The sequence below is a fragment of the Bos grunniens genome, chromosome 4 (genome assembly GCF_055505025.1).
Source record: "Bos grunniens cultivar Pamir isolate PY7600 chromosome 4, Bosgru_T2T1.0, whole genome shotgun sequence".
Classification (NCBI taxonomy): domain Eukaryota; kingdom Metazoa; phylum Chordata; class Mammalia; order Artiodactyla; family Bovidae; genus Bos; species Bos grunniens.
Genome location: NC_141168.1, coordinates 90285367 through 90312121, shown reverse-complemented (window position 1 = coordinate 90312121; position 26755 = coordinate 90285367). Strand labels below are relative to the sequence as shown.

At 39.4% G+C, this 26755-nt stretch overlaps 1 protein-coding gene and 1 long non-coding RNA gene across 7 annotated transcripts in view; both read left to right on the top strand.

Annotated features, from left to right (window-relative positions):
* Positions 1–26755, top strand: part of LOC147374513 (uncharacterized) — a 242567-nt gene that overhangs the window by 22940 nt on the left and 192872 nt on the right. For 3 of the 6 annotated variants that reach the window (XR_015162847.1, XR_015162845.1, XR_015162843.1), the window contains exons 2-3: positions 8291–8376; positions 13458–13528. This is a non-coding gene — a long non-coding RNA (uncharacterized LOC147374513). The remainder of the gene's footprint in view (positions 1–8290; positions 8377–13457; positions 13529–26755) is intronic. The other 3 variants (XR_015162846.1, XR_015162844.1, XR_015162842.1) reach the window with 1 other exon arrangement.
* LOC147374514 (histone H3.3A-like) lies at positions 22739–25809 on the top strand. Its single transcript, XM_086397431.1, has one exon. The coding sequence runs from the start codon at positions 25029–25031 to the stop codon at positions 25437–25439; it is 411 nt and encodes a 136-aa protein (XP_086253557.1). The 5' UTR covers positions 22739–25028; the 3' UTR covers positions 25440–25809.

Sequence of the window (26755 nt, the reverse complement as noted above, 5' to 3'; positions counted from 1 at the left end):
GTAATTTTGGTGATATAACATTCTATTATTTTTTGCTTGACCAATCATGCTACAGTGGTATTAAGTGAGTGATAATTACATAATCACAATAGTAAAAAATGTTTACCAGTTTCACAATCAATAGCCAGACAAAAAGTAAAAGATAATTACAATTGCAAGCCATTATGGAAACATGATTAATCTAACAATATAAAATGACAAGTGAAAGTGACAGTTGCTCAGTCGTGGCCGACTCTTTGCAACCCCATAGACTACATGTAGTCCATGGAATTCTCTAGGCCAGAATACTGGAGTGGGTACCCTCCAGTATTCCCTGCTCCAGGAAGGGAATCCTGGAGAATTCCATTCTCCAGGAAATCTTCTGGTTCCTTTCTCCAGGAGATCTTCCCAACCCAGGGATCGAACCCAGGTCTCCTGCATTGCAGGCAGGTTCTTTACAAGCTGAGCCACCAGGGAAGCCCAACAATAGAATATAATTACATACAATTTGGGTGGTCAAGCAGAATGATGTGGTAAGCAGAAGTGCATACATGCATATGTTTTCATCTATCCAGTCCTTCTGTGTCTTTTGGTTGGTGCATTTGATCCTATTACCGTTTTCTTAATTGTTTTGGGTTTATTTTCTGTAAGACTTTTCCTTTTCTTGTGTTTCTTGCCTAGAGAAGTTCCTGTAGCATTTGTTGTAAAGCTGGTTTGGTGGTGCTGAATTCTTTTAACTTTCGCTTGTCTGGAAAGCTTTATAATTTCTCCATCAAATCTGAAATAGAATCTTTCTGCATAGATTTGGTTGAAGGTTCTTCCCTTTCATCGCTTTAAATATATGGTGCCATATCTTTGTCTTTAATTTTTGTCAGTTTGATTGCTATGTGTCTTGGTGTGTTCCTTCTTGGGTTTATCCTGCCTGGAACTCTCTGTGCTTCCAGGACTTGGTTGACTGTTGCCTTTCTCATGTTAGGGAAGTTTTTGGCTATTATCTTTTCAAATATTTTCTCAGGTAGTTTCTTTCTCTCTCCTCCTTCTGGGACCCCTATAATGTGAATGTTGGTCCTTTTAATGTTGTCCCAGAGGTCTCTTAGACTGTCTTCATATGACTTTTTCATTCTTTTTTCTTCATATGACTTCATATGACTGTTTTCATTCTTTTTTCTATATTCTGTTCTGCAGCAGTGATTTCCACCATTTTGTCCTCCAGGTCATTTATCCATTGTTCTGCCTCAGTTATTCTGCTATGGATTCCTTCTAGTGTATTATTCATCTCTATTTGTTTGTTCTTTAGTTCTTGTAGGTCTTTCGTAAACATTTCTTGCATCTTCTTCATTGTTTACCCAAGATCATGCATCATCTTTACTATAATTATTCTGAATTAATTTTCTGGAAGGTTGCCTATCTCCACTTCATTTAGTTGTTTTTCTGGAACTTTTTCTTGTCCTTTCATCTGGGACATAACTTTCTGCATTTTCATGCTGATTAACTTTCTTTAATGTGGTTTTTGTTTTAGCCACTGTGGGACTGTGGTTCTTCTTGCTTCTTCTGTCTACCCTCTGATGGAGGAGGCTAAGAAGCTTGTGTAAGCTTCCTAATAGGAGAGACTGAGAGTGGGAAAAGCTGTGTCTTGCTCTGGTGGGCAGGGTCTTGCTTAGTAAAGCTTTAATCCAGTTATCTAATGATGAGTGGGGTTGTGCTCCCTCCTTGGTAGTTGTTTGTACTGAGGCGAGCCAGCCCTGGGGTCTGTGGGCTCTATGGTAGGGTTAATGATGACCTCCAAGAGGGTTACTAAGGGAGGGTTACCAAAGGAGACCTTCTCAGACTGCTGCTGCCAGTGCCCCAGTCCCTGTGGTGAACCCCTGCCAACCCACACCTCCACAGGAGACCCTCCCAACACTAGTGCATAGTTTTGGTTCAGTCTCCTGTGGGTCGCTGCTCCTTTCCTCTGGGTCTTGGTGCATGCAAGATTTTGTTTGTGTGCCTCCATGACTAGAGTCTGTTTCCCTCAGTCCTGTGGAAGTCCTGTAATCAAATCCTGCTAGCCTTCAAGGTTAGATTCCCTGGGGATTCCCAGTCCCTTTTTCAGATCCCGAGGCTGGCAAGCCTGATGTGGAGTTCAGAACCTTCACAACAATGGGAGAATTTCTTTGGTATTATTGTTCTCTAGATTGTGGATCACCCACCTGGCAGGTATGGTATTTGATTTTTGTCATGACTGCACCCCTTCTATTGTCTCACTGCAGCTTTTTCTTTGTTTTTGGATGTGGGGTATCTTTTTTCGGTGGGTTCCAACATCCTCCTGTCAATGGTTGGTCAACAGCTAGTTGCAGTTATGGTGTTCTCACAAGAGGAGATGAGCACACATCCTTCTACTCTACCATCTTGAACCGGAAACCCTTTTATTGAATTTGTTACAGTTTTGCCTCTGTATTTTTATTTTTTTGGTTTTTTGGCCTCAAGGTATGTGAGATCCTAGCTCCCCAACCAGAAGTTTAACCCACACACCCTGCACTGGAAAGCAAAGTCTCAACCACTGAACCACCATGGAAGTACCTCTGGTTGACTTCTCTTTGATATCTAAAGATGTTAGCTTACTTTTCTTCATAGTATACTTTCATCCTCATCTTTAGAAATTTTAAAGGCACAAGTCTGTACACACACAGAGAAATATATATATACACACATATATATATATATATATATATATATATATATATATATATTTCTGGATTAAAGATCTATATATATATCACTGTATAAATACCAAATGGTAATATTAATAGAATTGGGAGTTTTCAGTTTTTTTTCTTTTGGTTGTAGAGCTTTCCTACTGCTTCTACAGTGAATATGAATTGCTTATATAATAAAATAGAAATTAATAGAGACTTTACCTGGTGCATGGCATGAAGTTTGCATTTTTGTAGGTCAAGTATTTCTGACTTTACTGTGTGCTAGGGGATATAAGGTAATGAATTCCAATCTCCTTGCCTTGGAAAATTTACACACACACACCCCTCATACCCACAAATACAACTAATAGAGGAGTGTTAGCTTTTTCAACAATGAGATATAAAGGAGACATCATGGATGTATCTGACACTTAACCAATTTAGATTCCTTTCCCACAACTTTCACTTTGAAGTGTGTCTTTTGATTCTCCATTTAGAGAAATGTGTCATGTTTGCTGATCAGAGAATGTCTAACCAAGGCTTCCCTGAAGTCTATTCAGTCACAATAGTTAAGAAAGATGTGAAAATGCAATATGCAACCCAAGGAGTCACATGTGACAGCCCTCAGAAATACCCTGTTTTCTAGAAACACTGCATTGTATGAAAGTCTTGAACATTAAAAATAAACAAGAATATCCTGTTTTACAGCACTACCAATTTTTAAAAACCTGATATTTCTAGGCCTCCCAATAATCTAAGGACAAACAATATCTTTAAAGTGGCCTACAATGCCCTATGAGATCCAGACCTGCCTCACCAACCTCATTCCTGCCATGTTCCCTTACTCTCTGCAGCTCAGGCCTCTTTAATCCCTTGGATATGCCCCGATTTTTCCTGCCACAAGGCATTTGAAAATACTATTCCTTCTGCCTGGAATTCTCTTCCCCCGACCTCTTTACCTAAATCATCCAGTTCATAATTTAGGTGTCATCTGTGTCTTTGTTTTTTTACAGTACACTTTCCTTACCCCACAGACCATGTCTACCAACCCAGCTTCTGTTCTCACAACATAATTAACCTTTCCTTCCTATCACTAAAGATGGAATTTTACATTAGTATGATGATTTTATTAATGCCTATCGCATCTTCTGGAATGTTCTATGAGGACAGAGATGAAACTGAATTTATTTTATCACAGAAGCCCCTGCAGTTGGACAGTGCCTGGCACAAGGTATGCTGCTGCTGCTTAGTCGCTTCAGTCGTGTCTGACTCTGTGTGACCCCATAGACATGAGCCCACCAGGCTCTCCTGCCCCTGGGATTCTCCAGGCAAGAACACTGGAGTGGGTTGCCATTTCCTTCTCCAATGCATGAAAGTGAAAAAGTGAAAGTGAAGTCGCTCAGTCGTGTCCAACTCTTAGCGACCCCATGGACTGCAACTCACCAGGCTCCTCCATCCGTGGGATTTTCCAGGCAAGAGTACTGGAGTGGGTTGCCATTGCCTTCTCTGGCACAAGGTATAGTTAAGCTCTAAATAATTAAATTGAAGAAATATGAAGATGAATGGAGATACAAACATTAGAACCTTCTCCTGTAAATACACGAGACATAAAACTGTATTAAAAAAAAAAAAAAAACTGTACACTCAGCTAGACAGATTGAAAGAACTTTGAAAGCAGCAGAGTTCAGTGACCATTCACAAATTGATGCTTAATCATGGTGAGCAATTTGCTTCTTTTTGAGGTATACTACTAGCTATTCTTATTCATGAGTCCAGTACCCAGCATGACATTTCTACCATTTCTTCTTAACATGTACATAGTGTCTTACATTTGTATTATTCAATGGACTTACATTTGAGGAATGTTCATGATAAAAAGGTGAATTTCCACATCCCTGAGTTATGCATTTTTGTTGTTGTTGTTCAGTCGCTCAGTTGTGTCCAACTCTTTCTGACCCCAAGGACTGCAGCATGCCAGGCTTCCTTGTCCTTCACCATCTCGCAGAGCCCGCTCAAACTCATGTCCATTGAGTTGGTGATACCATTCAACCATCTTGTCCTCTGTTGTCCCCTTCTCTTCCCGCCTTCAATCTTTCCCAGCATTGGGGTCTTTTCTAATGAGTCAGCTGTTTTCATCAGGTGGCCAAAGTATTAGAGCTTCAGCTTCAGCATCAGTCCTCCCAATGAATTTTCAGGACTGATTTCCTTTAGGATTGACTGGTTTTGATCTCCTTGCAGTCCAAAAGACTCTCAAAAGTCTTATCCAACACCGTAGTTCAAAAGCATCAATTCTTCGGCAGTCAGCCTTCTTTATTGCCCAACTGTCACATCCATAAATGACTACTGGTAAAACCATAGCTTTGACTATATGGATTTTTGTTGGCAAAGTAATGTCTCTACTATTTAATATGCTGTCTCAGTTTGTTATTGCTTTTCTTCCAAGGAGCAAGCGTCTTTTATTTTTTATTTTTTTTCATGTCCTATTTTTTTATTTTTTTTAAATTTTATTTTATTTAACTTTACAATATTGTATTGGTTTTGCCATATATCAAAACGAATCTGCCACAGGTATACATGTGTTCCCCATCCTGAACCCTCCTCCCTCCTCCCTCCCCATACCACCCCTCTGGGTCGTCCCAGCGCACCAGCCCCAAGCATCCAGTATACTGGCGACTCATTTCATATATGATATTATACATGTTTCAATGCCATTCTCCCAAATCATCCCACCCTCTCCCTCTCCCACAGAGTCCAAAAGACTGTTCTATATATCAGTGTCTCTTTTATTGTCTCGTATACAGGGTTATTGTTACCATCTTTCTAAATTCCACATATATGTGTTAGTATACTGTATTGGTGTTTTTCTTTCTGGCTTACTTCACTCTGTATAATAGGCTCCAGTTTCATCCACCTCATTAGAACTGATTCAAATGTATTCTTTTTAATGGCTGAATAATACTCCATTGTGTATATGTACCACAGCTTTCTTATCCATTCATCTGCTGATGGACATCTAGATTGCTTCCGTGTCCTGGCTATTATAAACAGTGCTGTGATGAACATTGGGGTACATGTGTCTCTTTCAATTCTGGTTTCCTCAGTGTGTATGCACAGCAGTGGGATTGCTGGATCTTAAGGCACTTTCTAACACCATACACAAAAATAAACTCAAAATGGATTAAAGATCTAAACGTAAGACCAGAAACTATAAAACTCCTAGAGAGAACATAGGCAAAACACTCTCTGACATACATCATAGCAGGATCCTATATGACCCACCTCCCAGAATATTGGAAATAAGAGCAAAAATAAACAAATGGGACCTAATTAAACTTAAAAGCTTCTGCATATCAAAGGAAACTATAAGCAAGGTGAAAAGACAGCCTTCAGAATGGGAGAAAATAATAGCAAATGAAGCAACTGACAAACAACTAATCTCAAAAACATACAAGCAAGTCCTACAGCTCAACTCCAGAAAAATAAATGACCCAATGAAAAAATGGGCCAAAGAACTAAATAGACATTTCTCCAAAGAAGACATACAGATGGCTAACAAACACATGAAAAGATGCTTAACATCACTCATTATCAGATAAATGCAAATCAAAACCACTATGAGGTACCATTTCACGCCAGTCAGAATGGCTGCGATCCAAAAGTCTACAAGCAATAAATGCTGGAGAGGGTGTGGAGAAAAGGGAACCCTCTTACACCGTTGGTCGGAATGCAAACTAGTACAGCCACTATGGAGAACAGTGTGGAGGTTCCTTAAAAAAACTGGAAATAGAACTGCGTCTTTTAATTTCATGGCTGCAGTCACCATCTGCAGTGATTTGGGAACCCAAGAAAAGAAAAATCTCTCACTATTTCCATTGTTTTCCATCTATTTGGAATGAAGTGATGGGGCCAGATGCCATAATCTTCATTTTTTGAATGTTGAGTTTTAAGCCAGCTTTTTTACTCTACTCTTTCCCTTTCATCGAGTCTCTTTCATTCCTCTTTTGTTTCTGCCATAAGGTTGCTATCATTGCAGATCTGAGGTTATTGATGTTTCTCCCATCAATCTTGATTCCAGCTTGTGCTTCATCCAGCCTGGCATTTTGCATGATGTACTCTGCATAGAAGTTGAATGAGCAGGGTGGCGATATATAGCCTTGACGTAGTCCTTTCCCAGTTTGGAACCAGCCCATTGTTCCACGTCCAGTTCTATCTCTTGCTTCTTGACCTGTGTACAGATTTCTCAGGAGGCAGGTCTGGTATTCCCATCTCTAAGAATTTCCCACAGTTTGTTATGATCTACATAATGAAAGGTTTTAGTATAGTCAATCAGAAGTAGATGTTTTTCTAGAATTCTCTTGCTTTTTCAATGATCCAATGCTGCTGCTGCTAAGTCGCTTCAGTTGTGTCCGACTCTTTGCGACCCCAGAGACGGCAGCCCACCGGGCTCCCCCATCCCTGGGATTCTCCAGGAAAGAACACTGGAGTGGGTTGCCATTTTCTTCTCCAGTGTATGAAAGTGAAAAGTGAAAGTGAAGTCGCTCAGTCATGTCCGACTCTTCGCAACCCCATGGACTGCAGCCTACCAGGCTCCTCCGTCCATGGGATTTTCCAGGCAAGAGTACTGGAGTGGGGTGCCATGATCCAATGGGTGTTGGCAATTTGATCTCTGGTTCCTCTCCCTTTTCTAAATCCAGCTTGAACTTCTGGAAAGTCAAGGTTCACGTACTGTTACTTGGAGAATTTTGAGCCTGCCTTTGCTAGTATGTGAGATGAGTACAATTGTGCAATAGTTTGAACATTCTTTGGCATTGCCTGTCTTTGGGATTGGGATGAAAATTGACCTTTTACAGTCCCGTGGCCACTGCTGAGTTTTCCAAATTTGCTGGCATATGGAGTGTGGCACTTTCACAGCATCATCTTTTAGGATTTCAAATAGCCTACCTGGAATCCCATTACCTCCACTAGCTTTGTTTGTAGTGATACTTCCTAAGGCCCACTTGACTTTGCATTCTAGGTTGTCTGGCTCTAGGTGAATGATCACACCATCATGGTTACCATCGTGGTTTTGCATTTTCCCTAGTACCCTGACCAAAGCTGCCAAGATGGCTCCTTTCTAGACTCACCTAGCATGCAGGGTTTCTAGATTATCCTTGCTTTCTAATAAGACACATGAGGCCAAGAAAGAAACTAGTTCAGGGATTTTATTCTCTCTTCATTCCTTACCAGTTGCAAAGCCAAGTGTTCCTGAAACCTCCTGCCCTCTGTCTGGAAGTGGTTGTCTTCAGCTATCTGAACATTCATGGGCATCAAAGCTTCTCATAGGACACATAACCATGCTGCTGAATCCCAAAGAATTTTGCTCAGGACTTGCAGACAAGCTTTTGCTGTCAGTGCTGGATAAACATTACAAAGGAGAGGAAAATTTTCCCACCTCTTTTTGTCTAACTTAAGACAGGAATAAAGACCATGTTAATGGCCAAACACTATGTTTTCATGTCTCACTTAGAACATCAATGGATGAGTGTCTGCTTATTATTTTATAGAAATGTAAAAGGCAAAATGTGAGATTTCAAGAAGAAGATGGGCTTTTACTAGAATGTTTAATGGTTTTACACATTCTTTCTTCTCACCAACAGACAACTCATTGTATAGAAGAGATACCCTGGGATGCCCTGCTTGAGATCCTCACTGTCTGTTTTTTGTGTACGCTTCCTCTGAGAAGGTAAAATCATTATGTGGTAGTGTTGGCATCTCAGGTTACATGTGGGGTATTTTTCAAAAGGTCTCCCCAAAATAGAGCCAGTTTACTTTGTCACATTGCTGCTTTTCAATTTTGTGCTCATTTTAATTGCATCCACTCAGCAGTTCATTATAGTCTCAGTCCCTGAAGGTCACTCACTGTTACCACCTCTGAAGCTGGTGCTGCACAAAACAGCATGACAGCACAGAGGAAGACCTCTGACTGCACTGTCCCTTCCTCAGATACTCACCACCTCAGCTACTTTTAATTCCTCCCTACCAAACTTGCAGCTTCAAAGAAAAGGACTTTAGCATGCAGGTTTTATGTGGCATTTTAGACATCATAGGGTTTGTGTATGGGCTGTAAGGGGCGAGAGCCCTTTCTTAAACCTCTGAGGTCTCGTAAAGGCAGTTCCTAATCTTGCTTATCTATAATGCTTAGCCCCTTTATAGACATCTTCCTGATGTCAAGCGTGACAAGAAAGTAATTAAAATGGAGAACTTCCCATATATGTTTTAGAAATGAATTGGGAAGCCCTTGAATCACTGGTCTTGCATGATCTAGCGCTTTACCACTCCCTGCTTTAAGGGGAGACTCTCTGTTTGGAAGTCTGATCAGGTTGCAATCTACAAAATCACAGCTCTGGAAAGAACTCCCTATTCGATATGCATCCATAGAGACATGAGTATATTATTCCTTCCAAAGTCAGCTGCAATTGAAGCTCACTAAATTGACTCCACATCTTCCTATCTCAGGCAGTGACAGAGGAATAGCAAGTATTTTTTACTAAAATGCTCTTTTTTAACCAACCCCTTTTTTGAAGATTTCTCTATCATTGATGCAGAGGACATGATCTTTACTTCATAGAAGATGGCAGAACACCAGCAAATCAGTGTTTGAGTCCAGGGGCTGCTGTCAGTGCATCAAATGCTTATCCAGCAACTGTGTCTTTTGCCAGCAATGTCATGCAGAGTTGAGGACAGAATTTATTGTAAATGTAAGAGGATTAATGTCAAAAGGAAATTTGCATTTTTCTGAGCATAAATATATATGTATGCATGCACGGAGGGTCAGGCATTGCACAAACATACCTGTCTTCACCCCTTGGTACTCCATATTAATGGTAGCCAAGAAAATCATGTTAATTGATATATCTCACATTGTGTAACAGTGTGTTTCAACAGATAGCTTATACCAGTTCCTCTACTAAGCTGCCTACACTGAGTGGTAGATGACTGGTTTCTTTTTATTTGTTCATTCTGTTCATTTTCATGGGGAGCACCCCAGCACCCATCATCTTCCCACTCTCCTCTCTTCTAGCAGAATTTTCCTGAACTGGGTTGTATTCAGAATTATGAAGTTGTAATGGTGAATGGATGGAAAATGAAAGGAAAGCCAAGCAAGGGAAAATGTGGAAATCTGGTAGTCAAACCCTTAATCAAGTTGGTTTCACTTGGTTCACATGAAAAAAGTACCTCTTCAGCAAGTGCTACCTTCCGAAAGATTACTTTTGTCACATCTCAAAATGGTGATGATCATTTATTAAATGGATGTGATGTTACAGGCACCATGCTAAAAGCTGTGTGTGCACAGGGTCAGTTAATCCTCATTCCAGTGCTGTCAGGTATTTCTGGTCTTATCCCCTTTTCACAGCTGCAAACACTGAGGTTCAAAGGAACTCACTCATCCGTGGTCAAATGGCTGCTAGATGATGAGTGCGTGCGGGATATGAACATGACAGGTAGTCCAGAGCCTAGACACTTAATTAGGACTTCTCTGCACCATTTATTTTTATCCTTGAAATTCCTAATTATTTTTTAGATTTTGATAACCTATCATGAAGAGGTAATACAGAGGCAACAATAAAAGCTATATAGAGAAGACACATGAATTTTCTACAAATATGTCAGCAAAATCTGATGCTCTGAAATGTGAATCTTTGTTCTCACCCCTTATATGAACTTGATTTTGCTTGTGACACATACCTCTAAAGCTCACTGTCAATCCTGTGTCCCCTGCCACCACCATCCAAACAGCCAAGACCTAATCATTCCACTAATAGGCTGTAAATAAATTGTCTTCAGAGGTGGAGGTTACCTAGGAGCTAAAATAATAAATTTTAAAATCACAGCTCCTAAACAGTACTGCGTTTTTACAAGAATGCAATTTGACCATCCTTGTGCCCACAAACTTATTTTGAAATCTCACTTCAGTTCAGTTGCTCAGTCGTGTCCAACTCTTTGCAACCCGTGGACTGCAGCACGCCAGGCTTCCCTGTCCATCACCAACTCCCAGAGCTTGCTCAAACTCATGTCGATCACAATGGTGATGCCATCCAACCATCTCATCCTCTGTCATCCCCTTCTCCTCCTGCCTTCGATCTTTCCCAGCATCAGGGTCTTTTCCAGTGAGTCAGTTCTTTGCATTAGGTGGCCAAAGTATTGGAGTTTCAGCTTCAACATCAGTCCTTCCAATAAACATTCAGGACTGATTTCCTTTAGGATGGATTGGTTGGATCTCCTTGCAGTCCAGGGACTCTCAAGAGTCTTCTCTGACACCACAGTTCAAAAGCATCAATTCTTTGACACTCAGCTTTCTTTATAGTCCAACTCTCACATCCATACATGACTACTGAAAAGACCATACCTTTGACTAGATGGACCATTGTTGACAAAGTAGTGTCTCTGCTTTTTAATATGCTGTCTAGGTTTGTCATAGCTTTTCTTCCAAGGAGCAAGCATCTTTTAATTTCATGGCTACTGTCACAATCTGCAGTGATTTTGGAGTCCAAAAAAATAAAGTCTGTCACTGTTGCCATTGTTTCCCCATCTATTTGCCATGAAGTGATGGTACCAGATGCCATGATCTTAGTTTTCTGAATGTTGAGTTTTAAAGCCGACTTTTTCACTCTCCTCTTTCACTTTCATCAAGAGGCTCTGTAGTTCTTCTTTGCTTTATGCCATAAGGGTGCTGTCATCTGTGTCTTTTTTTTTTCATTCTTGCTTTTTTTTTTAAATTAATTTATTTTAATTGGAGGCTAATTACTTTACAATATTGTAGTGGTTTTGCCATACATTGACATGAATCAGCCATGGGTGTACATGTGTTCCCCATCCTGAACCCCTCTCCCACCTCCCTCCCTATCCCATCCATCTGGGTCATCCCAGTGTACCAGCCCTGAGCACCCTGTCTCATGCATCAAACCTGGACTGGTAATCTGTTTCACGTATGATAATATATATGTTTCAATGCTATTCTCTCAAAATCATCCCCCCTCGCCTTCTCCCACAGAGTCCAAAAGACTGTTCTATACATCAGTGTCTCTTTTGCTGTCTCGTACACAGGGTTATTGTTACCATCTTTCTAAATTCCATATATATGCGTTAGTATACTGTATTGGTGTTTTTCTTTCTGGCTTACTTCACTCTGTTTAATAGGCTCCAGTTTCATCCACCTCATTAGAACTGATTCACATGTATTCTTTTTAATGACTGAGTAATACTCCATTGTGTATATGTACCACAGCTTTCTTATCCATTCATCTGCTGATGGACATCTAGGTTGCTTCCATGTCCTGGCTATTATAAACAGTGCTGCAATGAACATTGGGGTACACGTGTATCTTTCGATTCTGGTTTCCTCAGCGTGTATGCCCAGCAGTGGGATTGCTGGAATCTCCACACTGTTCTCCATAGTGGCTGTACTAGTTTGCATTCCCACCAACAGTGTAAGAGGGTTCACTTTTCTCCACACCCTCTCCAGCATTTATTGCTTGTAGACTTTTGGATAGCAGCCATTCTGACCAGCGAGAGATGGTACCTCATAGTGGTTTTGATTTGCATTTCTCTGATAATGAGTGATGTTGAGCATCTTTTTATGTGTTTGTTAGCCATCTGTATGTCTCCTGACAGTCTTGATTCCAGATTGCGCTTTGTCCAGCCCAGCACTTCATATGATATACTCTTCAGATAAGTTAAATAAGCAGGATGACAATATATAGCCTTGATGTACTCCTTTCCCAATTTGGAACCAGTCTGTTTTTCCATGTCCTGTTCTAACTGTTGCTTCTTGACCTGCATACGGATTTCTCAGGAGGCAGGTCAGATGGTCTGGTATTCCCATCTCTTGAATAATTTTCCACGGTTTATTGTGATCCATACAGTCAAAGGCTTTGGCGTAGTCAATAAAGCAGAAGTAGATGTTTTTCTGGAACTCTTGCTTTTTCTGTGATCCAACAGATGTTGGCAATTTGATCTCTGGTTCCTCTGCCTTTTCTAAATCTAGCTTGAACATCTGGAAGTTCATGATTCACATACTGTATAAGCCTGGCTTGGAGAATTTTGAGCCTTACTTTACTAGTATGTGAGATGAGCGCAATTGTGCAGTAGTTTGAACATTCTTTGGCAGTGCTTTGGGTGAAATCTACAAATGCCCAATATCATTCCCTTGTAAGAACAGGGACTTCAAAGAATCTCTCAGATGATTTTTCTACTACTGTGGCCCATTCAATTCCCCTGACACTTGTTGAACTTAAACAACCCAGAGTGAGAAAAAATAGCCATTCTGGATGATATTTGTTTGATCAGGGTGTGAAAAATTGAATCACTCAATCAGGCCTGCATATTTAAGGGGACAGCTCAATTGAATGACAGCAGATTTGATGTGTGAGCCTGCATCTGTTAGTGGAGCTGACTAACAAAATGACTGTTGATCATATGGGTAAGTTTTTATCTAGTTCCAGCCTGGAGAAGCAGTGAAAAGAAATTATCTACTCGTAAGTGATATCCAATCAAGGTGAGAACTGGAAACTGAATGTTTGGAAGTCTATGTTTATTAGAGCACTGCTTTGTTTTCTCTTATTTTGGGATAGTCTGCTTTGGGGGGATCATATTCACCTATTCAAATGTAAAGATGTAAAGAAGAGAAATCAGAGACCCCTTTAGAAAGTTAGATTTAGAATATTTCATCAAAGTTCATCTTGCATTGCCAGACTGACTTCTTGCTAAATCCTTGTTTTATCTCAGGCTCCTTAGTTAAAATTCTTCTCTTTGAACCATCTCTAGGTTGAAACCTTCTTGGCAAAATAATATAAACCAGCATCTGCAGCTCGATGGACCTTTCAAGCCCTCCCAAGGTGAGAAAATGTTATTTTTCCCTTTTATGTGCTGTGGTTCATGGGGTAGTATTTGTCATCTTGTCATATAACAGTAATGACGTTCATCATGTTGAAATACAGCCTTAAGCAGCAGCATCTATGGATATGGGAGCGGTCTCCATACTGTGGCCCTCATCAGCCCCTCCAAGCACTCCCAATGAAAAGATTCTCCTTAAAATGCGCCATTTCATTCTGGTTTGTCACAAGGGTCAGTTCCTCACTAGAACAGTCTTTCTTTTGGAGCAGCAGAGGGATAATTGGTTTTCATGTGGATGCTTTTTACCATATTTTACACTGACACTTGAAAAATTTGGTATTATATTCTTTAAGGATCCCTCCTCCCCTCCCCAATATATACATGCAGACATACACACGCTCCATTTCTATGGGGGAAACAGTTTTGTTGTTTGCCATGAGGACAGCTGTAGTTGAATCATTGTGGTAACATATAGTCAAGGAATTCATGAAGGTGCAAATTGACAGCTCAGAGGGACATAGCTTAGGCTCCCCTTTTGGGAAAGCCACCTCTCTGCTCTTAGCTCTATAGAGACTCAGGGAAGCTGCCAGTAGGGCCACATGTACTCATTCCGTCAAGCCTAACCCCGTTGCCACTGCCCCCTCAGGCTGCACGGAGCCCCTTAAGATTTCTTCATACCTTCAAGCCACACAGTGAAACTCATTTTATCCTCTCTCTACTCTTATCTGTCTTTTAGGGAGAGAGGAACTGTGGGAGAAAGCACACAGAATGATATTCCCACTGACCTCTTCCAGGCGGGATTGTCTCGGTCTCGAATCTCCAGGAGAGACAGTTCTGCCTATTGATAAATAGGCATTCTCAGGCAGTTTTTGAGAAAAAAAACACTTTCACAGATGATCTTGTAATTTTTTTGGAGAAAAGTTGCCCAAGAACACATAACCAAAAATATATAAAAATGTTACAGAGGTTAATGATCCAGTCAGTGAGATTTTGTGGTATTTCTGATTTGTAATTTTTTGTCAGTTCACTACCCCTATCCCAAAGAGAACACTAAGTTAAAAAGAAAAACTCATCAAAAGCCCTTCAAAGATTTAGGTGAGACCATTTCAGCAGTTGTTTAGTGTGATGGGGAAAAAATGTCCTATAGACAAAAAAGAATTTTCAAATATATGAGATATGACCTCATTTTTTGATCAAAGCATGATGATGGATACCTGACTTTCAAAGCCAAAAACTTACTTTTGTAATATTGCCCCAAATTTTAATTTATGTATATTTAATAATAAACTCTGGGCTTCCCTGGTGGCTCAGCTGGTAAAGAATCTGCCTGCAATACAGGAGACCCCGATTCAATCCCTGGGTTGGGAAGATTCCCGGGAGAAGGGCATGGCAACCCACTCCAGTATTCTTGCCTGCAGAATTCTATGGACAGAGTAGCCTGGCGGGCTACAGTCCATGGAGTCACAAGGAGTTGGACATGACTGAGTGACTAAGCACAGCGCAATAATCAACTCATTTAGTTGTTTTGTGTTGCTTTAGTTGCTTTATTTAGGTGACAGTGTTTTAGAGAACACAACAGAAGATAGCATTGCTCAAAACAATACATTCCGAATACTTTATTGAGTTGGTGTTATGCATACAGTTGAGTATTTGAGTATACTTACAGTAAAGATTTCCATGCTAAAATTGTTGTAGTCAAAGTCTAGAAGAAGAACTTTGGGGCTTTAGTTGTCCATGAATTAAGATAGATATAAATTATTTTCTAAAAAGAATTTTCATTCTGCTCATTGGTAATGCCTTGACTTCTGGTAATCCTCTGCATGGAAATAGACCAGCTTTATGTTCATTTTTTTTAGTCATGTGTTTTTTGCTAGGCTCTAGTACTTTCACAAGGGGGAGGGGTATCTAGTTTGACATTTCATTAAGATATAGTTTTAAATAGCACTGAAAAAGAAAATATATTCCAAATAATTGCCAAAGAGAATAATTTCAAAATCAAGTTATCCAAAACACAGCAAAAGCCTACCTGAAGGAAGCAGAGCTTATGGGGGACCACTCAAAGAATATGAATGAAATTCACATACACTTGGACACACTCTAAATATCTTCCTATTGAATTGCATTTGGGGTAAAGTCTTAGTCCATGTCATTAGCCATATGAAATTGATCATGTTATCTCTCAAGTATTATTGAGGATACTGAGCAATTACAGTACAGAGAATCCCTTGTATATGCAACCTCAAGGACACTTTCTACCTTATCTTAGTATCTGAGCTTCTCCTAACAATTGCTCTTTTTTCTTAAGGATTTGCCTTATGGATACCGTGGCTGGTGTATCGCCCTTTGCTCCTTACAGACATAGTCCAAATAGCCATCCACAAATACCAAATGCCTACAGGCTAGGCATTTTATATTGGTTGATCCCTAGATTTATTTAAGGTCGTTCTCCTTATTTTTCCTTTTTCTACCTCTAGTTAATATTCTTTTGCTGCATTTTAGTCATCTGGGAAACCATTTTTATAAAAAAGAAGGCTAATAATATTGCTACTTAAGGGAAAGAGTTTATTACCCCAAAGCCTCAGAAAAGCCTGACTTATCCTATAGGAAGCTGGTAAAAATGAGAAAAAATTTCTGCTTGGTTTCTCAAAAAGATTCAAAAAGGAAAAGTTAAAGAGCTTCTTTGAATAAAGAGCAAGCAAGCATAGAAAAAAAATCAAAGCTGAGATAAAGTCAGATACAAATATAGCTAAAATAAGGAAATAGTATAAGAAAAAATATAATATAAAAATGTAAATTTGCTTTGATATTGATTATAGACAGCATAAATAATTTCTAAATTCATATCTATGCTATGAAAGACACAGGAGATACCCATTCAGAAGCAGAGTAAAAAATGCAGAGGTAATAAAAAATATGAACGGCTTATATGCGAAGTCAGACTTGGATAGTAATTTTCCAAATTCAGAAACCAGGGCAGTATGAGGGAAGCAATAGTCATGGATCTAACAGACAAAACTTTTCTGAGTAAAGAAAAATCATGACTCAAAGTGAATTACCAGGGTCTAGGCAAAATTAGTTAGAAGAACCTACATCTAAATCTGGAGTAGGAAATGGCAACCCACTCCAGTATTCTTGCCTGGGAAATCCCATTGACAGAAGGGCCTGGTGGGCTATAGTCCATGGGGTTACAAAGAGTTGGACATGACTGATCAACTAAGCAACCACATCTAAATGAACAGTAATTATTTTTAAAACTTAAATTCAGGAACAAAAGGGAACATTATATAATCACTTTTCAGAAATACGCAGCAGTAAGAATGCTCGTTTCTTTTTCTTTAATGAAAGAAAAACAAAAGAATGTTATCTATAAAATTTCAAGGCATAAGAAGATTGAGAAGCAAGAATTACATTATAAAATCTAGATGACATATCTATGGCAAGAGTCTCAGTCAGGCAAGGATTAAAGGATATATCACTATGTGTCCTTCCCAAGAAGAATACTTGAAGATAGATCCAGCAAGTGTCAAAAAAACTGGTGGGTTTCTGGAAACAGTGTAAAATCTAGATAATTATTAATAAGCTATTATAGATATAATTGAAGAATTCAATGAGAAATCCTAGAACTATTGGGTGAAAAAGTAGAGTCAAGTGACAAAGAATGATGTATAAAAATGAGCTGTATCTATAACCCTAAATGAAATAAAAACTTTGTAGTAAAGACAGACCATGGAAAATTAACGGGACACTGAATTTTTGGCCGTATATTATAAGGGAGTAGAATCAAAATTTATTTTTATGACCTTAAGAATTAAAGAGATATAGCTAAATTTAATATATCTAGATTGCTATAGAGTTAATTCAGAATTCCCCACTACTGTTAACTGCAAAAGATACCAATAGAGCAACAATCGTATAACCGGTAGAAGAGAGAAAACAAAGACAACAGTATCATCAGAAAGTTTAAAATAAGACCACAGAACCTTGCTAAATTTTAGCTCTAACTTTGTATGTGTAATCTTTGGGGTTTTCTCAGATACAAGGTCATGTCAGCTGTGAATAGGGATAGTGTTGCTTCTTCCTTTCTAATTTGAATGCCTTTTTCTTTTTCTTGCCTGCTTGCTCTGGCTAGAACGTCTCATATAATGTTGACTGGAAGTGGCAAAAGTGGGCATTGTTCCTTGTTCTGGGCAGGCAGGCTTTTTGTCTTTCGCCACTGTGTTGTTGGCAGTGGGTTTTTCATGTATAGCCTTTATTGTGGTGTGGAAGTTAACTTCTATTTCTGTTTTACTAAGTGCTTTTTGTCATGAAAGGATGTTGAACTTTGTCAAATTCTTTTATTGCATCAACTGAGATGATTCGGTTTTTTTCCTGCATTCTACTGATGTGAAATATTACCTTGATTAATTTTTGTCTGTTGACCCATTCTGAAATTCCAGAAGTAGGTCCCACTTGGTCATGGTATATAACCCTTTTAATGTACTACTTTGATTTGCTGGTATTTTGTCCAGGATTTTTATGTCAATATTCATAAAGGATGTTTGTTATTTTCTTATAGTGTCTTTGGCATCAGTGTAAAAGTTTATAATATATATTCTGGATGCAAATTCCTTTTCAGATCTATAAAAAAAAAGAACACAGAAATAAACATGCCAGTTATGACAGTACACACCAGTAAGTTACCATTTCCCCTTAACCCTTTACCTTCAGCCCCATAAAAAGATAACTTAAAGCAACCAAAGCATGTGGTCCTTACAGAAAATCTAATAGAGACAAAGGGGTTTTTTGTTTGTTGTTTGTTTTGTTTTAGGTACATAAATTCATAATTTTGAATATAAATACTGTGGTAGATTGAAGATGACCACAATTGCTTTGTCACATTTCCCCCACCAAGAGGTGGAATCTATTTCCCCAACTTTTATATTAAGCTCACTTGTGACTTGCTTTGACCAATAAAAATCAGCAGAAGGTATTTTCTGGGCCTTGGACTGAAGAAGCCTGGCAGTCTAGGTTTTTGCACTCTTAGAACACAGCCACCGTGCTGTAAGGAAGCCTAAGTTATCTTGCTTGAGACCACAATATATTTTACCACAATAAAAAAAGAATATATATTGATAGAACAAATGTCTGTTCTAAAAAATCACTTCATCTTGCTTTATCCTGCCTTATCACAGTTACTTTTAGTACTGATAATGATTTTTTCTTCTTATAGTTTGCTCAGTATTTAAAAAAATTTTTTTAGAAATCCAGATTTTTTTAAGGGTTTTCAAATGAAAAGCTTTATCTAGCAGTAATGCCCTCAGACTTCAAACTTCAGCTCCCTAAGGACCAGTGAAGTGTGCTTGTCAGTTGCAAACTGTGGGTTTGCAACATTCCACACAGTATTTTCTATTAAGGAAATGTTTTTTGTAAAAGTTTCAGTTAATTAGCAAAATAACCCATTACTGCTGCTGCTGCTAAGTCGCTTCAGTTGTGTCCGACTCTGTGCAACCCCAGAGACAGCAGCCCACCAGGCTTCCCCGTCCCTGGGATTCTCCAGGCAAGAACACTGGAGTGGGTTGCAATTTCCTTCTCCAATGCATGAAAGTGAAAAGTGAAAGTGAAGTCACTCAGTCTGTCCGACTCCTAGAACCCGATTACTACCAGTCTCTATTATGCTAGTTGTCCCCTCAATCCAAATTATATAGTTAATATCTAAAGTTTCCATTTCTGAAGTAAATAGATTCAAGGAGGACCAAGTATATGATTCTTGCTGCATTTTTCTTATAGTCAATCCTTATTCAAGCATTTTGTTGCTGGAATATTCTGTATGAATCTCTCATACTCATTTTCTGTCCCTCTTGCCCTTACAGTGTGTTCTAGGGACACAGCTACTTAAAGCTGTCCTCAACCCCCATCCCTCACCTTGATATTTCTCACCTCTGTACCTTTTTAGGGTTGTATTCCCCTGCCTCCCCCTGCAATTTTGCTTTGCTGCACACACACACACAAACACACACACAGACTTCAGCATTTCACTAAAACTCCCTTCTACTATCACCACTTCCCAGTAATGTTCCTTGATCCTGTCCACTCAATCTCATCTAGACTCACAAACCCATGCATGCTTCAAGCTGAATTAGATGACTTTCCTCCAGGCTCCTAACGCTTTTGTTTTCTTCTCTTATTACACTTCTTATATGGCGTTCAGTTCAGTTCAGTTCAGTGTCTCAGTCGTTTCCAACTCTTTGCGACCCCATGAATCGCAGCACGCCAGGCCTCCCTGTCCATCACCAACTCCCGGAGTTCACTCAGACTCACGTCCATCGAGTCAGTGATGCCATCCAGCCATCTCATCCTCTGTTGTCCCCTTCTCCTCCTGCCCCCAATCCCTCCCAGCATCAGAGAGTCTTTTCCAATGAGTCAACTCTTCGCATGAGGTGGCCAAAGTATTGGAGTTTCAGCTTTAGCATCAGTCCTTCCAAAGAAATCCCAGGGCTTATCCCCTTCAGAATGGACTGGTTGGATCTCCTTGCAGTCCAAGCGACTCTCAAGAGTCTTCTCCAACACCACAGTTCAAAAGCATCAATTCTTTGGCGCTCAGCCTTCTTCACAGTCCAACTCTCACAGCCATACATGACCACAGGAAAAACCATAGCTTTGACTAGACGGATCTTTGTTCGCAAAGTAATGTCTCTGCTTTTGAATATGCTATCTAGGTTGGTCATAACTTTCCTTCCAAGGAGTAAGTGTCTTTTAATTTCATGGCTGCAGTCAATATCTGCAGTGATTTTGCAGCCCCCCAAAATAAAGTCTGACACTGTTTCCACTGTTTCCCCATCTATTTCCCATGAAGTGGTGGGACCGGATGCCATGATCTTCGTTTTCTGAATGTTGAGCTTTAAGCCAACTTTTTCACTCTCCTCTTTCACTTTCATCAAGAGGCTTTTGAGTTCCTCTTCACTTTCTGCCATAAGGGTGGTATCATCTGCATATCTTAGGTTATTGATATTTCTCCCAGCAATCTTGATTCCAGCTTGTGTTGCTTCCAGTCCAGTATTTCTCATGATGTACTCTGCATATAAGTTAAATAAACAGGGTGACAATATACAGCCTTCACGAACTCCTTTTCCTATTTGGAACCAGTCTGTTGTTCCATGTCCAGTTCTAACTGTTGCTTCCCGACCTGCATACAAATTTCTCAAGAGGCAGGTCAGGTGGTCTGGTATTCCCATCTCTTTCAGAATTTTCCACAGTTTATTGTGATCCACACAGTCAAAGGCTTTGGCATAGTCAGTAAAGCAGAAATAGATGTTTTTCTGGAACTCTCTTGCTTTTTCCATGATCCAGCGGACGTTGGCAATTTGATCTCTGGTTCCTCTGCCTTTTCTAAAACCAGCTTGAACATCAGGAAGTTCACGGTTCACATATTGCTGAAGCCTGGCTTGGAGAATTTTGAGCATTACTTTACTAGCGTGTGAGATGAGTGCAATTGTGCTGTAGTTTGAGCATTCTTTGGCATTGCCTTTCTTTGGGATTGGAATGAAAACGGACCTTTCCCAGTCCTGTGGCCACTGCTGAGTTTTCCAAATTTGCTGGCATATTGAGTGCAGCACTTTCACAGCATCATCTTTCAGGATTTGAAATAGTTCAACTGGAATTCCATCACCTCCACTAGCTTTGTTCATAGTGATGCTTTCTAAGGCCCACTTGACTTCACATTCCAGGATGTCTGGCTCTAGGTGAGTGATCACACCATCGTGATTATCTGGGTCGTGAAGATCTTTTTTATACAGTTCTTCTGTGTATTCTTGACATCTCTTCTTAATATCTTCTGCTTCTGTTAGGTCCATACCATTTCTGTCCTTTATCGAGCTCATCTTTGCATGAAATGTTCCTTTGGTATCTCTGATTTTCTTGAAGAGATCCCTAGTCTTTCCCATTCTGTTGTTTTCCTCTATTTCTTTGCATTGATGGCTGAAGAAGGCTTTCTTATCTCTTCTTGCTATTCTTTGGAACTCTGCATTCAGATGTTTCTATCTTTCCTTTTCTCCTTTGCTTTTCACTTCTCTTCTTTTCACAGCTATTTGTAAGGCCTCCCCAGACAGCCATTTTGCTTTTTTGCATTTCTTTTCTATGGGGATGGTCTTGATCCCTGTCTCCTGTACAATGTCACGAACCTCATTACATAGTTCATCAGGCACTCTTATCTATCAGATCTAGGCCCTTAAATCTATTTCTCACTTCCACTGTATAATCATAAGGGATGTGATTGAGGTCATACCTGAATGGTCTAGTGGTTTTCCCTACTTTGTTCAATTTAAATCTGAATTTGGCAATAAGGAGTTCATGGTCTGAGCCACAGTCAGCTCCTGGTCTTGTTTTTGCTGACTGTATAGAGCTTCACCATCTCTGGCTGCAAAGAATGTAATCAATCTGATTTCGGTGTTGATCATCTGGTGATGTCCATGTATAGAGTTTTCTCTTGTGTTGTTGGAAGAGGGTGTTTGTTATGACCAGTGCATTTTCTTGGCAAAACTCTATTAGTCTTTGCCCTACTTCATTCCGTATTCCAAGGACAAATTTGCCTGTTACTCCAGGTGTTTCTTGACTTCCTACTTTTGCATTCCAGTCCCCTATAATGAAAAGGACATCTTTTTTGGGTGTTAGTTCTAAAAGGTCTTGTAGGTCTTCATAGAACCGTTCAACTTCAGCTTCTTCAGCGTTACTGGTTGGGGCATAGACTTGGATTACTGTGATATTGAGTGGTTTGCCTTGGAAACGAACAGAGATCATTCTGTCATTTTTGAGATTGCATCCAAGTACTGCATTTCGGACTCTTTTGTTGACTATGATGGCTACTCTATTTCTTCTGAGGGATTCCTGCCCACAGTAGTAGATATAATGGTCATCTGAGTTAAATTCACCCATTCCAGTCCATTTCAGTTCACTGATTCCTAGAATGTCGACATTCACTCTTGCCATCTCTTGTTTGACCACTTCCAATTTGCCTTGATTCATGGACCTGACATTCCAGGTTCCTATGCAATATTGCTCTTTATAGCATCGGACCTTGCTTCTATCACCAGTCACATCCACAGCTGGGTATTCTTTTTGCTTTGGCTCCATCCCTTCATTCTTTCTGGAGTTATTTCTCCGCTGATCTCCAGTAGCATATTGGGCACCTACTGACCTGGGGAGTTTCTCTTTCAGTATCCTATCATTTTGCCTTTTCATACTGTTCATGGGGTTCTCAAGGCAAGAATACTGAAGTGGTTTGCCATTCCCTTCTTCAGTGGACCACATTCTGTCAAATCTCTCCATCATGACCCGCCCATCTTGGGTTGCCCCACGGGCATGGCTTAGTTTCATTGAGTTAGACAAGGCTGTGGTCGTAGTGTGATTAGATTGACTAGTTTTCTGTGAGTATGGTTTCAGTGTGTTTGCCCTCTGATGCCCTCTTGCAACACCTACCGTCTTACTTGGGTTTCTCTTACCTTGGGCGTGGGGTATCTCTTCACGGCTGCTCCAGCAAAGCGCAGCCATTGCTCCTTATCTTGGACGAGGGGTATCTCCTCACCACTGCCCTTCCTAACCTTCATTACGTTTATCTTTTTGTGTGTTCACTTCCTCCCAACCTCCTTATCACTAACCTGTAAGATAAACTGTATTTCATTTACTTTTGGATTTCCCAGCACCTAGCAATGAGACCAGTGGGAGGTGACTCATTGACCAAATCAGAAAAAAATGAGTGAGTGAGTAGCTTGAACCCCATGATATTAAATCTCTGCAAATAGTAATGCAGAAAACTGCATGGTTCCTTCCTCTAGTACGTTAATAACCTACTTGTCAGTTATTTGCTAGAATATGGATCCTTTACATTTCTTATTGTTCTCTCACAAATAGCTACATAAAAAACCTGGGAATGTTCGGCCACATTTGTAGTGTAGAATTTGTATCTGTTACTATGACATCTCTGTTTTATTCAGAATCTACTTCATTAAGTCCAGAATGGGTTAGTTTCAATACACAATTTGCAGCTGAATGTTGTTCTAATAACAAAATTCATCAGACAGAGACATCCTTCAAAGGTACTAAGAGTTAACTGTGTAATTTTCTTAATAAGACAGAGAAGGCAGTGCATCATTTTTTTTAACTATGGCATGCTCTGTGACACCATGTAATTTTTGGGGTATCTATACTTTGCTTGGAAAAGAAAAAACAATACCTAGTTTCTTTTTAAGACTATTTTTGCTGCCAAGAAAAAAAATCATTTGCTCTGTCACAATTATGGCAATAAATCTTACAGTGAAGACATTTAATGATGGCTACAAAGCTTCCTTTATTTTACCTTACAGAGACAGGCTTTAAGCTGAACTAACTTGGCATGTCAGGAAAAGCAAAGAATGGATGTGTTTTAGTTTTACAAATGCCTGTTTAAGAAATATGTTGTTAAAAAGTACTTTTTTGGTCCTAAGTTTGCATGGCCTATGATAAGACTGTTGCCTTCTGTATATAATAAGTTTAATTACATTCAGAAGTAAAAGATTTAGACTTTTTGTTCTGGGAACTAAAATTTTAAGTTGAACTTGAAATAAGGTTGACTAACTCAGTTGTTTCAGACTTTTGCATCTTGAGGTTCCATTGGCTTCTAAATTTTTGAATTAATTTTGACTAGGAAATATGCTCAGAATATAAAATTCAGGAAGTCCCAAAGAGAGTATAGTGAAGTATCCTTCCTACCCTGGGCTCCCTGCTCTACTTAACACTTTCCCCAATCCATGCACTTATACCAACTTCTTCTGTATCATTTCAGAAGTGTTATATGCAAAGCAAATATTGAATATGAACATGCAATTTTCTTATTTAATGTCTTTGAGACTATCCCATATCAATACATATTGCATTTATTTTAATAGCTGTATAGAATCCCATTAGATGGATAGAATGTAATTTATAATCAGTCACATATTGATAAACAAATGTTATTACAAATGATATCTCAAATGCTTATCATTGGCACATGTATCTTTCCACAAATGTGAAATTATGTATGCAGCTTGAATTCACAGAAGAGAAATTGCTAGGTCAAAGGTTATGTATGTTTTTCTCTTAACAGATATTGCAAACCAATTTCCTTAGGTGTTACACCAATTTATATGCCACCAACATAAGTGTGCCTGAATTTTCACATTCTCACCAGAGAACATGTTACCAAAATTTAATTTTTACCAAATATAAAGGTTACAGGATATTCCCACACATGATAAACTGTGGAATAGCTCTTATTTTTTCAAGATAGGTATCTGAAAAACTTGTTTTTAATGTGAAAATGTTCTTATTTAGAACATCTGAGCTAACTTTGATGAGTGACATAATGTGAAATGGTTTAACACTCATCAAAAAAGGAATTTAGGTGTTCGCAGCCGCCGCTGCGCCGCTGTCGCTCTCCAACGCCAGCGCCGCCTCTAGCTTGCCGAGCTCCAGCAGAAGGAGAAGGAGGGTAAGTAAGGAGGTCTATATACCATGGCTCGTACAAAGCAGACTGCCCGCAAATCGACCAGTGGTAAAGCACCGAGGAAGCAACTCGCTACAAAAGCCGCTCGCAAGAGTGCGCCCTCTACTGGACGGGTGAAGAAACCTCATCGTTACAGGCCTGGTACTGTGGCACTCCGTGAAATTAGACGTTATCAGAAGTCCACTGAACTTCTGATTCGCAAACTTCCCTTCCAGAGTCTGGTGCGGGAAATTGCTCAGGACTTCAAAACAGATCTGCGCTTCCAGAGTGCAGCTATTGGTGCTTTGCTGGAGGCAAGTGAGGCCTACCTGGTTGGCCTTTTTGAAGACACCAACCTGTGTGCTATCCGTGCCAAACGTGTAACAATTATGCCAAAAGACATTCAGCTAGCATGCCGCAAATGTGGAGAACGTGCTTAAGAATCCACTATAATGGGAAACATTTCATTCTTAAAAAAAAATTCTCTTCTTCCTGTTATTGGTAGTTCTGAACGTTAGATATTTTTTTCCATGGGGTCAAAAGGTACCTAAGTATATGATTACAAGTGGAAAATAGGGGACAGAAATCAGGTATTGGCAGTTTTTCCATTTTCATTTGTGTGTGAATTTTTAATATAAATGCAGGGACATAAAGCATTAATGAAAGTCAAAATGTTTCAGTGAACAAGTTTCAGCAGTTCAACTTTATAACAGTTATAAATAAACCTGTTAAATTTTTCTGGACAATGCCAGAATTTGGATTTTTTTAAAACAAGTAAATTTCTTATTGACTGCAAAAAAAAAAAAAAATTAAAAATTTTTCTTTGTAGAGTATGCACACATCAAAACAGAGGAAAGAAGAATGTGAAATCTTTCCCCACTTCCTTTTTCCCCCAGCTCTAAATCCATTCTGTACTGGCTAGTCTTTACTCACTGCTCTCCCACCTTTTCCCCACGTAATAAAGAGATCGTTTACTTGACAGTTATTTTTTCCTAAGTGTGGTTATTCGAAGTATAGTGACTGGATAAAACCAAATGTCTTTGGAATTTGAGGGCAAATTCAACTAATAGGAGACAGGACATTTTTGCCTTTTCTTTTAACCAGTTTACCAGATCATCTTCTATACTAATTTTCCTTTAGATCTGAGTTTTTATTTATTTCCTTTTCTGCTTTCTTAGGAAAGAAACCTATCCCCTGAATCTGCAGAGCTGACTTAAATGCTCTTTTCCAAAGCAGAGCACAAATTAATGAAGTCTTTTATTATATGGTAGTCACTGTCATTGTGGTTAAATACAAATAGTGCAGAGGCAGTGCTTTTTAAAGATACACACAAACACACATGTGCAGTGGTTTCTCTTTGATGAATATGGCAACCTGTTCATTTTTTCACAGCTGTAAGAAGACAGTTGTTAACAAGTAAAATCCAAATATCCATTTCGTCTTCTCAAATGAGAGAGAATATAAATAAGTTAAAGCTAAAACTTCACTAAGATTCATATACTTGGCCATGTATTTATATTTGAGGAACATTAAAAAATTATATTTGGCCATTCTAAAAATTAAAATGCAAAATTGGGCACAATGGGAGGTCCAATTGAGATAGTGTTGCAGATTAATGCTTAAATATTATAGTTAGCCATGCTGATGCTGTGCTTAGTTGCATCTGACTCTTTGTGACCCCATGGACTGTAGCCCACCAGGCTCCTCTGTCCATGGGGATTCTCCAGGCAAGGATATTGGAGTGGGTTGCCATGCC